This window comes from Salvelinus alpinus, chromosome 21, assembly GCF_045679555.1.
Source record: "Salvelinus alpinus chromosome 21, SLU_Salpinus.1, whole genome shotgun sequence".
NCBI lineage: Eukaryota > Metazoa > Chordata > Actinopteri > Salmoniformes > Salmonidae > Salvelinus > Salvelinus alpinus.
This window is the reverse complement of record NC_092106.1, coordinates 9,070,901-9,085,684: the sequence shown is the minus strand read 5'-3', so window position 1 is coordinate 9,085,684 and position 14,784 is coordinate 9,070,901. Positions and strand designations below refer to the sequence as shown.

At 43.8% G+C, this 14,784-nt stretch overlaps 1 protein-coding gene across 1 annotated transcript in view; it reads right to left on the bottom strand.

Moving 5' to 3' along the window:
- Positions 1–14,784, bottom strand: part of LOC139547742 (latent-transforming growth factor beta-binding protein 4-like) — a 75,656-nt gene that overhangs the window by 19,448 nt on the left and 41,424 nt on the right. The window contains exons 7-11 of the mRNA XM_071356772.1: positions 11,298–11,587; positions 10,765–10,867; positions 8,695–8,757; positions 6,480–6,602; positions 3,355–3,531 (exon numbers count right to left, since the gene is read on the bottom strand). Of these exons, the coding sequence (XP_071212873.1) occupies positions 3,355–3,531; positions 6,480–6,602; positions 8,695–8,757; positions 10,765–10,867; positions 11,298–11,587 (756 nt within the window). The remainder of the gene's footprint in view (positions 1–3,354; positions 3,532–6,479; positions 6,603–8,694; positions 8,758–10,764; positions 10,868–11,297; positions 11,588–14,784) is intronic.

Here is a 14,784-nt window from a genome sequence, read left to right as displayed (position 1 = left end):
TTTTTCAGGACCCTGTCTTTCAACGATAATTCGTAAAAATCCAAATAACTTCACAGATCTTCATTGTAAAGGGTTTAAACACTGTTTCCCATGCTTGTTCAATGAACCATAAACAATGAATGAACATGCACCTGTGGAACGGTCATTAAGACACTAACAGCTTACAGACGGTAGGCAATTAAGGTCACAGTTATGAAAACTTAGGACACTAAAGAGGCCTTTCTACTGACTCAGAAAAACACCAAAAGAAAGATGCCCAGGGTCCCTGCTCATCTGCATGAACGTGCCTTAGGCATGCTGCAAGGAGGCATGAGGACTGCAGATGTGTCCAGGGCAATAAATTGCAACGTCAGTACTGTGAGACACAGAAGACAGCGCTACAGGGAGACAGGACGAACAGCTGATCGTCCTCGCAGTGGCAGACCACGTGTAACAACACCTGCACAGGATCAGTACATCCAAACGTCACACCTGCGAGACAGGTACAGGATGGCAACAACAACGGCCCGAGTTACATCAGAAACGCACAATCCCTCCATCAGTGCTCAGACTGTCCCCAATAGGCTGAGAGAGGCTGGACTGAGGGCTTGTAGGCCTGTTGTAAGGCAGGTCCTCACCAGACATCACCGGCAACAACATCGCCTATGGGCACAAACCTACCATCGCTGGAACAGACAGGACTGGCAAAAAGTGCTCTTCACTGACGAGTCGCGGTTTTGTCTCACCAGGGGTGATGGTCGGATTCGCGTTTATCGTCGAAGGAATGAGCGTTACACCGAGGCCTGTACTCTGGAGCGGGATCGATTTGGAGGTGGAGGGTCCGTCATGGTCTGGGGCGGTGTGTCACAGCATCATCGGTCTGAGCTTGTTGTCATTGCAGGCAATCTCAACGATGTGCGTTACAGGGAAGACATCCTCCTCCCTCATGTGGTACATCAGCTCATCCTGACATGACCCTCCAGCATGACAATGCCACCAGCCATACTGCTCCTTCTGTGCGTGATTTCCTGCAAGACAGGAATGTCAGTGTTCTGCCATGGCCAGCGAAGAGCCCGGATCTCAATCCCATTGAGCACGTCTGGGACCTGTTGGATCGGAGAGTGAGGGTTAGGGCCATTCCCCCCAGACATGTCCGGGAACTTGCAGGTGCCTTGGTGGAAGAGTGGGGTAACATCTCACAGCAAGAACAGGCAAATCTGGTGCAGTCCATGAGGAGGAGATGCACTGCAGTTCTTAATGCAGCTGGTGGCCACACCAGATACTGACTGTTACTTTTGATTTTGACCCCCCTTTTGTTCAGGGACACATTATTACATTTCTGTTAGTCACATGTCTGTGGAACTTGTTCAGTTTATGTCTCAGTTGTTGAACCTTGTTATGATCATACAAATATTTACACATGTTAAGTTTGCTGAAAATAAACGCAGTTGACAGTGAGAGGATGTTTCTTTTTTTGCTGAGTACACTACCGCTCAAAAGTTTGGGGTCACTTAAACATTTCCTTGAATTTGAAAGAAACTCATTTTTTGTCCATTAAAATAACATCAAATTGATCAGAAATACAGTGTAGACATTGTTAATATTGTAAATGACTATTGTAGCTGGAAACGGCAGATTTTTTAATGGAATATCTACATAGGCGTACAGAGGTCCATTATCAGCAACCATCACTCCTGTGTTCCAATGGCACGTTGTGTTAGCTAATACAAGTTTATCATTTTAAAAGGCTAATTGATCATTAGAAAACCCTTTTGCAATTATGTTAGCACAGCTGAAAACTGTTCTAATTAAAGAAGCAATAAAACTGGCCTTCTTTAGACTAGTTGAGTATCTGGAGCATCAGCATTTGTGGGTTCGATTACAGGCTCAAAATGGCCAGAAACAAAGAACTTTCTTCTGAAACTCGTCAGTCTATTCTTGTTCTGAGAAATGAAGGCTATTCCATGCGAGGAATTGTCAAGAAACTGAAGATCTCGTACAACGCTGTGTACTACTCCCTTCACAGAACAGCGCAAACTGGCTCTAACCAGAATAGAAAGAGGAGTGGGAGGCCCCAGTGCACAACTGAGCAAGAGGAGAAGTACATTAGTGTCTAGTTTGAGAAACAGGCGCCTCACAAGTCCTCAACTGGCAGCTTCATTAAATAGTACCCGCAAAACACCAGTCTCAACGTCAACAGTGAAGAGGCGACTCCGGGATGCTGGCCTTCAAGAGTTGCAAATAAAAAGCCACATCTCAGACTGGCCAATAAAAAGAAAAGATTAAGATGGGCAAAAGAACACAGACACTGGACAGAGAAAACCAGTCAGTATCTGGTGTGACCACCATTTGCCTCATACAGCGCGACACATCTCCTTCGCATAGAACTGTGGCCTGTGGAATGTTGTCCCACTCCTCTTCAATGGCTGTGTGAAATTGCTGTATATTGGCAGGAATTGGAACACGCTGTCGTACACAACGAACCAGAGCATCCCAAACAACGTCAATGGGTGACATGTCTGGTGAGTATGTAGGCCATGGAAGAACAGGGACATTTTCAGCTTCCAGCAACATGGGGCCGTGTATTATCATGCTGAAACATGAGGTGATGACAGCAGATGAATGACACAACAATGGGCATCAGGATCTCGTCACGGTATCTCTGTGTATTTAAATTGCCATCGATAAAATGCAATTGTGTTCGTCGTCCATAGCTTATGCCTGCCCATACCATAACCCCACTGCCACCATGGGGCACTCTGTTCACAACGTTGACATCAGCAAACCGCTCGCCCACATGACACCATACACGTGGTCTGCAGTTGTGAGGCCTGTTGGACGTACTGCCAAATTCTCTAGATCAACGTTGGAGGCGGCTTATGGCTTATCTGGCAACTGCTCTGGTGCACATTCCTGCAGTCAGCATGCCAATTACACACTCCCTCAAAACTTGAGACATCTGTGGCATTGTGTTGTGTGACAAAACTGCACATTTGAGAGAGGCCTTTTATAGCCCCCAAACACAAGGTGCACCTGTGTAATGATCATGCTATTTAATCAGCTTCTTGATATATCACACCTGTCAGGTAGATGGATTATCTTGGCAAAGGAGAAATGCTCACTAACAGGTATGTAAACACATTTGTGCACAACATTTGAGAGAAATAAGCTTTTTGTGAGTATGGACATTTTCTGGGATCTTTTATTTCAGCTCATGAAATATGGGACCAACACTTTACATGTTGCGTTTGTATTTTTGATCAATGTACATACTGTGACATAGGCAGATGTTAACACTGGTCATTAGCTGCATTATGATTATCCATTGCCGGTTGAGTATGATGTGGAGGTTTGATTCAGAATTGGGATGCTCACCTGATCCAAAGTAGGGACACCTCTTACAGTTCTTGCCCCAGGCCTTGCCCACGCGGCTGCAGCAGCAGATCTGCTTGGTGATGTTCCTAAGGATAGGCACGTAGCAGCTACCAGGGCCAGAGCCAGAGCTCAGGATACGATAGCACTGGCCCTTATCCTCCGAGATCACCTTATGGGCTGCAAGGAGGAGGACAGGGTGAGGACATGCCAATGGGAGAATGGTAGAGAGAAGATAGCATTTATTATAGCCATACAGAAACAGCTTCATTTCCAAAAAGGCCTCAAGCAAAAGAATACACCAAACCCAACATGCAGGGTCAACACATGCTGATTGTTGATTGGTAATTTATCTTGAAATATAACGATGGTGTACTCTTCGTCTTTGCTTTTTGTGTCATGATTCTCTGGTACTTCTGGTACTTGATCTTAGCTTAGAAAACAGTAGGCATTCTGTTGCTTTAGTCGGGTTAAGAAACACAGAAATATTCAACTGAAGACAGACAATGAGTTGCAGAAGTACATGACGTCAGAAAAGAGAAGAAACGTCAGAAATAAATCGCTGTTAAATCATCGATTCAGATAGCAAGAAAACAGAAAAGCTCAAAGCATTCCCATTAACGTTTTGGCAACACATTGTTTAAAGATGACCGCTCAGAGTCAACGACGCACACAAAACAGACAGTTTCCAGCAGTTAGAGCCAAGTGCTGGGGCGGACTGGATAGAGAGGGAGCCCACAGACAAGCAGATACAAACTGCGTCAGATCCAAAGGCAACACACAGGGGTCACAGGCCAACCAGCATTTCAGAAGCACTAACCTTTGTAAAATGCCGGTTAGAATAAGCAGGCCAAGTGTCACAGAACTTCAGGAGCTGTAATGTCATGTTTATGATGTGCAATGTATGTTTTATGTATGATATAATACAGCACAGTTAATGTAAAGTATTACTGAATATTGTTCGATCTAAAAGTGTGTGGAATTTGAACTCATTTTTGGGATCAAAAGATAATTATAATAAATAATGGAAATATTTATTGCATGAGGTAGTCTACTGTCCTACAGTGTTTCCCCTATATTAATTTAGCTGCTAAATCGTTGCCGCCACTCCAAAAGATAGAAAATGATTTTCGGGTAACTACAACATTTTCAGTGTAAACTTAAATGATTAAAACCATATATAAAAGTATGTAGAAATGATAATGGAGCTATATATAGCATTTTTTTGTTATTTTTACTATTTTCTACATCGTAGAATAATAGTGAAGACATCAAAACTATGAAATGACAAATATGGAATCATGTAGTAACCAAAAAAGTGTTAAACAAATCAAAATAGATTTTATATTTTTGAGATTCAAGCCACCCTTTGCCTTGAAGACAGCTTTGAACACTCTTGGCATTCTCTCAACCGGCTTCATGAGGTAGTCACCTGGAATGCATTTCAATTAACAGGTGTGCATTGTTAAAAGTTCCTTCTTAATGCGTCTGAGCCAATCAGTCGTGTTGTGACAAGGTAGGGTTGGTATACAGAACATAGCCCTGGTAAAAGTCCAAGTCCATAATATGGCAAGAACAGCTCAAATAAGCAAAGATTATTATTTTTTATTTTTTTTAATTTCACCTTTATTTAACCAGGTAGGCTAGTTGAGAACAAGTTCTCATTTACAACTGCGACCTGGCCAAGATAAAGCATAGCAGTGTGAACAGACAACAACACAGAGTTACACATGGAGTAAACAATAAACAAGTCAATAACACAGTAGGGGGGAAAAATGAGTCGATATACATTGTGTGCAAAAGGCATGAGGAGGTAGGCAATAAATAGGCCATAGGAGCGAATAATTACAATTTAGCAGATTAACACTGGAGTGATAAATCATCAGATGATAATGTGCAAGTAGAGATACTGGTGTGCAAAAGAGCAGAAAAGTAAATAAATAAAAACAGTAAGGGGATGAGGTAGTGTCATGAATCCCACCGAAGATGGTGCCTCTTCCTGTTCGGGCGGCGCTCGGCGGTCGTCGTCACCGGCCTACTAGCTGCCATCGATTCTTTTCCTTTTTTGTTTCTGTTAGTTTGGGCTGATTGGGTGCACCTGTTTTGAGTTTAGTTTTGTGGGTAGGCTATTTAAGGGCAGTCAGCCCGCTGGCTGTTGTGCGGGCTTGTTTATCTGTTATTTGGTGTTGGATTGTTTAGTGGATTTATTATTTGTTCTGGACAGTTTAGTCCTGTGTTTTTGGACTCGTATTTTTCATGCGCCCGTGTGTTTAGGGCATGATCGTTTTCCCTGTCTACTGGAAAATAAATCCACGTTCTTGAATCCCTGCTCTCTGCGCTTGACTCCTCCACCCAGTACTCCTAGCAGCTCTGACAGGTAGGTAAATTGGGTGGGCTGTTAAGTTGGATGAGTTGGACCGCAGAGTAAAGGAAAAGCAACCAACAAGTGCTCAGTATGTGGGAACTCCTTCAAGACTGTTGGAAAAGCATTCCTCATGAAGCTGGTTGAGAGAATGACAAGAGTGTGCAAAGCTGTCATCAAGGCAAAGGGCGGCTACTTTGAATAATCTAAAATATATTTGTTTAACACTTTTCTGGTTACTACATGATTCCATATGTGTTATTTCATAGTTTTGATGTCTTCACTATTATTCTACAATGTAGACAATAGTACAAATAAAGAATAACCCCTGAATGAGTAGGTGTGTCCAAACTTCTGACTGGTACTGTATATATTTTTTATAATATCATCTTTGAGAGCTAACAATCACCAAAATAAAAACTAGACAGTCGGGGAGAATCTAAATTTCTCCAAAAATGTCATGACATGGGGCCCCCATTGATTTTGTTCTGATGCTTGAGTCACTCAAATAGTATAAAACACGGCATAAGCCATGGCAAAATGTGTAGAATTGCAGGAAATTATCTATAAAAACAGATATTTTTTTTAACCTGGTCTCTTTACTCAACACGTTTTTGTATGTGAGGTTGTGTGTATAGTGTTTTGTACAGTTCAGCTCCATAGCACCTCAGCCATGCGTTATTCCTGCTCATTCCAGACCCCGCGGCACAGCGAGCACAGTATTCCCTTCCTCTCCTTCGAGCGGAGAGCCCTGTAGGCTACTTACAGATACAGATCCCGTGAGAGGCGTCCAGTATGTATCCTTGCCTGCAGACACAACTGTAGCTCCCCCGAGTGTTCACACAGTTCCCGTTCTCACAGAAGCCTGGCTGCAAACACTCATTAACATCTAGGAAGGGAAACACCAGGGTCACATCCCTATTCCCTAACCCCATCCATCCATCCATCCATAGGATCCACAGACAGGAAACTGTCATGTACCCTCTTCCTGAAGGCCGGGGAGATAATAGGGCTCCCCACTGAGAGTGAGAGCTGAACCTTGACTGAGTGACAGACTGTATACAGTACTTGCAGGGGAGGCCCTGGTCACAGAGAACATTCATATTCTGGGGATATTAACAGTGACTGACTTGAAACCCAATGAGGGTGGCTAGACATGGCAAACATTTGTGCTTAGAGTTCATTCCCTGTGAAACAAATACTCTTTGTAAACTGTAGGTTTAGCTGAGAACTTGGAAGAACTAGCCCCAACCTGAAATCATAATCTTGGAAACACTAAAAAGTCTGGCGACATTCAACGGGAGTGTAAAAGAAAACCATAACATAAACATATCAGTGTTTATCCAACCCTGTCCTCATCAATATCGTAGCAGCTTACAACACGAGGTGTGACTCTCAGGGATTTAGGGGGATTGAGTGAGTGATGCAACAGGGCCTGGTGTTGTCATTATGTCTCATACAATCTGGCTCCATGCTTTTCCTGGAGAAATGGTTTTCCAGCAGTCAGGTTATACAACCGTCTGGCCTAACTTACACGGCATCTGTTGGGTAATAGCAATGAACTGAACTGTTGGGTAATAGCAGTGAACTGAACTGTTGGGTAATAGCAGTGAACTGAACTCATCCCCAATTCACTGTAGACCTTCTTGCTACAAATAGACATTCAAAGGCAATGTTGCATATATGGTTTGCATCATCACCTGTCAGCACCTAATCCATTTGAGTTACAACTGTATGTTAAATGTTTCCATATAGATGCAGGAATGAAAAAGTTCCTCCTGCCAAATAACAGTAATACGTATTTCCATTGAGGCATGTTAGTGAGGCTCCTTTATGTTATAGAATTTAACTTACAGATCAATGTAGTTTTTCTCTCCCCTTCTCTCTTTATTTCAGCTGCTAACTGATGTGCAAATATAATCCCAGTAGCCCCAATCCTAATCTAAAGAATCACAGGTGATGTTTTTACAATATGCAATTCATGAACAGGTGGGTCAACTAAAACTACAGTACATGCATTGTGTCAGTGTGACCTGCCTTTGGGTATGTGCCCCTCTCAGATAAATAGCAGATTCACCATGAATGAGCGCAACCACATTGGTATGTCCCCATCTGAGTGCCATCCCATGTTTTTGAACGGGCCTGAATGATTCATAGCCAGCATGATAGCATTTGCTTGTTACCATCAGGGGAGATGGGTGCTCTGTTTTCTCCTATCCCTCTCATATCTTATCAGGCTCTACAGAGACGGATGAAGTGGCCCTTCCGTAGCGGCAGATAATCAAGGCATGGCTCGTGTTTCAGAGTTTATCGCCTCAGACTATTCAGCGCTAGATCTCTGGGCCAAGTGACAAGACTGGGTTGAATAATGAGCTGCTTCAAAGAGCTTTTCGATGTGTGTGTGGGTGAGCTGAGTCTATATGGAATATGACAAGCTAAGTTGGCATCTGCTGACTTGATGAAGTGATATTGTACATTAATCCACTCAAAACATCAACTGAAAATGAGAGAGGCCATATTATGAAGATGGACCATTGCAATGCTTCTCTTTCCACACCTATTTGACCTGGTATTTGTTTAAAAATAAATACTGTCAAATAAAATGTTGTAACATTTCAACACACATCTCTTCCGGTTAGTTCTCCTGTTCCAGACACAAAGAGATTAAACGTGCTGAGATCGGATGTAAGTACACTTAGAATAAAAAGTGCTATTTAGAACCTAAAAGGGTTCTTCGGCTGTCCCCATAGGATAACCCTTTGAAGAACCCTATTTGGTTCGAGGTAGAACCCTTTTGGTTCCAGGTAGAACCCTTTTGGTTCCAGGTAGAACCCTTTCCACCGAGGGTTCTACCTGGAAGGGTTCAACCCAAAAGATTTCTACCTGGAACCAAAAAGGTATGGGAACACCCGAAGAACCCTTTTGGAACGCGTTTATCTACGATTGTAGACGACCACCATCATTCTACAGATGGAACTCACCAACACACTGGGTGCCGTTGATCCTCTCAAATCCAGCCGGACAGCTCCCATCGACTCCATTTCCTGAAAAGGCAATTCACATAATGATGATTAAATAGCAATACTCGAGAGACCCTATGTGAGCCCTACTGATGTAAAGGGAAAGGGGATACCTAGTCATGTAGTGCCAATAGCTGTGTCTACAACCAGAGTGATGGGTCAATCTTTTCTTGCCTATGTTTCTCCTGCAGAGCCTGGACGAGATTTCAGACTATTTTAGTGCTCAATCTGTGTGTACTGTATAAACAGTCCCTGATCCCACCATGGAAGACGAGCAGCATGTAGCACCAGAGAGAGAGAGCCAAGCGTACAGGAGCCATGGGATACACCGGAGCGTTCTGGGCCAATTAAACCAAGCGAAACAAATAAAGGGTTTTTACCATACGAGCATGACGACTCACTGTCAGTCTAGAGTGGAAAACTCCCTCATCTAACATTGGCTAACAATCCCATCTCCGGCTAGTTAGCTAGCTATGTTACTCCCAGTTGTTTGCTGGACTGTTGGCAGCCTAAATCACACACTGTTGGTCACCTGTCTGCTAACAATCTCCCTCCCAGCTGTCTCTCCTCTCACATCCAACAAAGCTCTATTCGGAGGACCTTTACAGGCTTGGGAGACAAGTGGGAAGTTGTGAAGTGACTTGAGGTCGCTGAGTAAAGATTCAAAGGACATTCCTCAAAGGAAATGGAAAGTTTAAAGTACTTAGTGCTTCAAACGACCGTAATCCCTGGCCAGAGTTTTGGACAAGGCCTCTATTGTTCGGTATCAACCAGTTATTTATGGGAATGTTTGGGGAAGTTGTTTGCAAGGAGGGAGACATCGCAATTGATGAGGTTTTCATCGTAGTTTAAACAATGAGGAAAACCATGATATTTTCCAGACTGTTGAACAGAGAGATAAACAGCCCGGTGATTTATTTCTGTATTTATCAATGACCCGACATAATACTATATATTTCTTACTGGCTGCGGCTAAGCATGGAGTTAATCTATTACATAATATGTCCATTACTGATAGCAACAATAATACTGTGGAATAGTATGAATTCCCTGTTAGTCTAACAGGAACAGATACAAACAAGACCATGTTGATTTCTGGGCTTTGCTATCTAAAACAAGTAATTACAAGTAAGTACATTATTTCACTGGCATGGCTGAGGAGAGTTACCTAAAAAATAATAATGACTGTCTGGGTTCCTAAAATGATTAGCGGTGATGAAAGAAGTTGAAAACAGAACATTAGCTCACTACTTTTTGACATGATGTTGATATGGTCTAGGAGGCGAGAGGGTAAAGCCAACTTATGGACAAATATGGCTAAGAGAAAAGTACATTCCAGTCCGGTTAGTCAGGTCTGGAGTAAAACAACTTTATGTGCTGTGTATATCTGGTTAATAATGTGATATTACGGAAGTTCTTATTTCATTTCAGACAACAGAGCAAGGCCATCTGGTTTAAGGTTTTGAAAAGGAATTCCACTCCAATCTACAGCATTCCTGTCTTTTGAAAAACCAGAGTCAATGTGAATAAGGTAGTGAAGGTGAGATGAACAAGAACAAGCTGGTAGGCTAGCCACTATACTGTAGCATGGGGCATACATTTTCGAAAAATGTATTTAAGTGTCACTCCGCAATAATACAAAATACAAACATGGTACAGGTGTCATCTACAATACATTCCATCAGCTATACACATGTATACGTAAACAAAAAACTAAGTACATATGATCAGTGTAATACAGGTGTAACTAATTTGTTATTGTTGCACCTGGGATTACTAAATCAGCAGTGACCTCCCCATTTGTTTCTGGTATACAATGATTGGCTTTGAGATGAGGGGTAGGTACACAAAGGGGACAGAAGGTGGGGGGGCATCTACGCAAGAAATGGGAGAAAAAGGATGAACCCATTTTGTGATAGAAAGACTGAAAGGAGAGTACAGGTGTAGCGGAAGAGAAGAGCGACACGGACAAAAGAGCAAAGTCAGACAGGTGACTACTAGAGCGGGGGGGGGGGGGGGGGGGTCTTTTACCTGTGTTAGGGGGACATAGGACACACTCGTTGATGCCCCAGGCCAGTCCAATCCCTCTGCAGCAGGTGTCCTGACTCCTGAGTCCTGGGAGAGGTGAGCTGCACTGAGGGGATAGAGGAGAAGAAAAGAGCATTGGATTTAAACTGGCACAACCACAATGAGAGATGCCACCCATTTCTAATGGATTGCTTAAGACTTAGCTACATCACTTGATGCATATGACATATATACAGGTAACTGCCAAAATAAAGGAAACACCAACATAAAGTGTCTTAATAGGACGTTGGGCCACCATGAGGCACCAGAACAGCTTTAATGCACCTTCTAGCCATGGTAGCCAAAATTAATGGGCAACTGGGCCTGCCCAGCATTTTATACATGACCCTAAGCATGATGAGATGTTAATTCCACACCTGTGTGAAAGCACCTGCTTGCAATATACTTTGTTTCCCTCATTTACTCAAGTGTTTCCTTTATTTTGGCAGTTATCTGTAGGTATCAATCGTAGAAGAAATTCCTCTGCGAAGTCTCACCTGGCCGTTGCGGACCTCTCTGAAGCAGTACTTGAACACAGAAGATTCTGTGTAGGTGGAGTTACCGTGGAGGGTCTGGGCCTGGACTCTGGGTTTAGGTGGTGTGGCTGCGGCCCTCTCCCCTGGCAGAACACTGGTGCTGGCCCCCGAGAGGCCTGCTGACCAGGTCACCGTCTCCGACTGCTCCCTAACCGTGCCTGGCCCATAGCCCACCTTCAGCACCTGGTGGATCTTCACGCTGGCCTCTGGTGGGTGCTGCACCCGCACCTTCACCATGGATGAGCCAGATGCTGGTGGGAGGGATAGAGAAGAGTGGGGGTTTAATTGATTTTTTATTTAAGCTTTATTTAACTAGGCAAGTCAGTTAAGAACAAATTCTTATTTACAATGACGGCCTACCCCGGTCAACGCTGGGCCAATTGTGCGCCGCCCTATGGGACTCCCAATCAGTGGCTGTGATACAGCCTGGAATCGAACCAGGGTCTGTAGTGATTTTATTTATTTATTTATTTTATTTTACCGTTATTTTACCAGGTAAGTTGACTGAGAACACGTTCTCATTTGCAGCAACGACCTGGGGAATAGTTACAGGGGAGAGGAGGGGGATGAATGAGCCAATTGTAAACTGGGGATTATTAGGTGACCGTGATGGTAGAGGGCCAGATTGGGAATTTAGCCATCACCTCCAGTGATGCCTCTAGCACTGAGATGCAGTGCCTTAGACCGCTGCGCAACTTGGGAGGGGGTTAGGGGTTAGCTAGTGGGGGTTAGCATTAGCAAATATTACTGACTCCACAAAGTCTCTGCACAGAGCCTGACCTGACCCACTGTGCCTCCAAGGGTCAGAGGTCATCCTATGATGGACCTCTCACTTGAACGCTGTCCTGGTCGTTCACATTTACCACCCGCTGAATGATTGACTTTGCATTTTTGTGCTGACGGCTAACTAAGAAAGTGGATATGAATGGGAGCTGCCATGTATGTGAGGTGCCTTTGGTGCGTGACACGGTCTTTGATGTGGTTGAAATTCAAAGGTAAATATTGCATGGCGGTCTTTACTGTTTTATCTTGGCCAGGTCGCAGTTGTAAATGAGAACTTGTTCTCAACTGGCCTACCTGTTTAAATAAAGATGAAATAAAAAATAAATACAATTCAACTTGTTAGGAAGCTAGTGTGAAGCCCTGTTACTATAGCAGATCGTATGAAAAGGAAGGTGTGTGTGGGGTATCCACGCCCCTGTATGTCTGAAAATGGAGTGGTTGTTCTCCTAAAACATGCTATTACTGCATTGTCACAACGTTTCCCCCACGGTGTCGCTACTACACTGCCAAGAGGCCCAGACTGAGCGGAAGGCCCGCCCCTGACTCATACCGCAACCTTTTCTTGGGCTTTATTTACAGACTAAAAAAGGCAAAGAGATAATCAGTTAACTCTGGGTGACTGAATGTCCCAGATCTGTTTATGCTAAAGGAACTGTTGTGCACGATTTGTTCTAGGCTGAAAAAAACGAGAACGCGGAGAACAAGGCTCATTAAAATCAAGACCCAGGACCTTGGGAGTCTTTACTTCCTACCCATCCGTAATATCAGACCCATAGCACCTGGTTTACTATTCAGGGCTATACGCAACCGTTTACACTGGGCCATGGAGATATGCAGCCAACACAATGTTTCATTTACAGATGCAGTTTGGACTGTGTTTTCATTTGCCCCAAAACAATGAGTGCAAACTGGTCTTTTGTTCTATGATCGTGCTGTGGATTTCACAAGGCTCACTTGGATCCAAACATGTCTCAGGCGTCAGTTCTCCGTGGTTAACAAGTGTAACAGTATAACTTTAAACCGTCCCCTCGCCCCGACACGGGCGCGAACCAGGGACCCTCTGCACACATCAACAACGGTTGCCCACGAAGCACGGTCGTTACCCATCGTTCCACAAAAGCCGCGGCCCTTGCACAGCAAGGGGAAACCCTACTTAAAGTCTCAGAGCAAGTGACGTAACTGATTGAAATGCTACTAGCGCGTACCCGCTAACTAGCTAGCCATTTCACATCCGTTACACTCACCCCCCTTTCAACCTCCTCCTTTTCCGCAGCAACCAGTGATCCGGGTCAACAGCATCAATGTAACAGTATAACTTTAAACCGTCCCCTCGCCCCGACACGGGCGCGAACCAGGGACCCTCTGCACACATCAACAACGGTCGCCCACGAAGCATCGTTACCCATCGCTCCACAAAGGCCACGGCCCTTGCACAGCAAGGGGAAACCCTACTTAAAGTCTCAGAGCAAGTGACGTAACTGATTGAAATGCTACTAGCGCGTACCCGCTAACTAGCTAGCCATTTCACATCCGTTACACAAGCAATCCCATTGTCTCACCCCTGCAGGGTATCCCCATAACCGTTCATAGACTAACTCTGAGGTCATTTGGAATTTACTCGCTGCTTGTCTACACCCCACTTGAGTTGTGACAAAATGTACTACGTAGGTTCTCATTACCATTTTTAATTGCCTGTTCACTACTTCACACTGTCTGGCCGTGTCATACGGGCCAGTGTTGCAGTAATGGCCGACCTCGTCCTCACAGCTGGTCCTGACAGCACAACAGAGGTGTCCTTTGTCCACCTGAGGTGTCCTTTGTCTGTTTTTCACGCTAGAAAAATAAAGGTGACCTCACAAGGTTCACGCATGAAAAGTTAGCCGTTTAGCCGCAAGGAGATGAACAGAGCATTCAAACACTCCTCCTAAAGCGAAGAGAGGAAATGACTGAATGACGTTCACCACAGGCTGCATAGCCCTAAGTGGTGATAAAATTGATGGTTGTCAAACTGTGGTTGTGATGCTAAATTGCATCACAAGTTGCCAAGGAAATAGAATGTAAGCGTCTGGCTGCACTAGAACAAATATCAGTGTAGCAAAATTGCCATCAGAAAGAGGTACAGTATATTGCTGATATAAGTAGATTTGCGAGATGTGCATGGACAAAGACGTTTTATGATAAACACTACAGAATAGAGCCCCACAGTGTAGGTATCATAATACCCATAAAACCTAGCAATCAAACATGGAAATGATTCCAATCGTTTTTCCACTATTGATTTGTTTCGTGAAGGCTTACCCTGGCGTGACATTTGATAACCATGTAAATCTCTCTCGGACAAGGTGACATCAATATATTCAGATTTGAAAATGCTAATTCGCATTAAAGTAGACATCATGCAAGACTACAGAATCCCTGCAAGCCCTGCACATCTTATCTAGCTGACACCTTTGCTAACAGGTATTGTGTCAATTTAAAACTTGCACAAGAGAGTTCACAGAATTGTCAATTTAAAGAAATGTAGCCAATTTATTCATCACTACATTTAGCTAACATTAGATAGTTAATCCAGAGATCCTTACCTTTGCCTCGATTCGTCAGTCTCGTCCAGATCATTATGGCATTTGTTGTTCTTTATGATAGCCACATTAGCAGCTAATTAGTA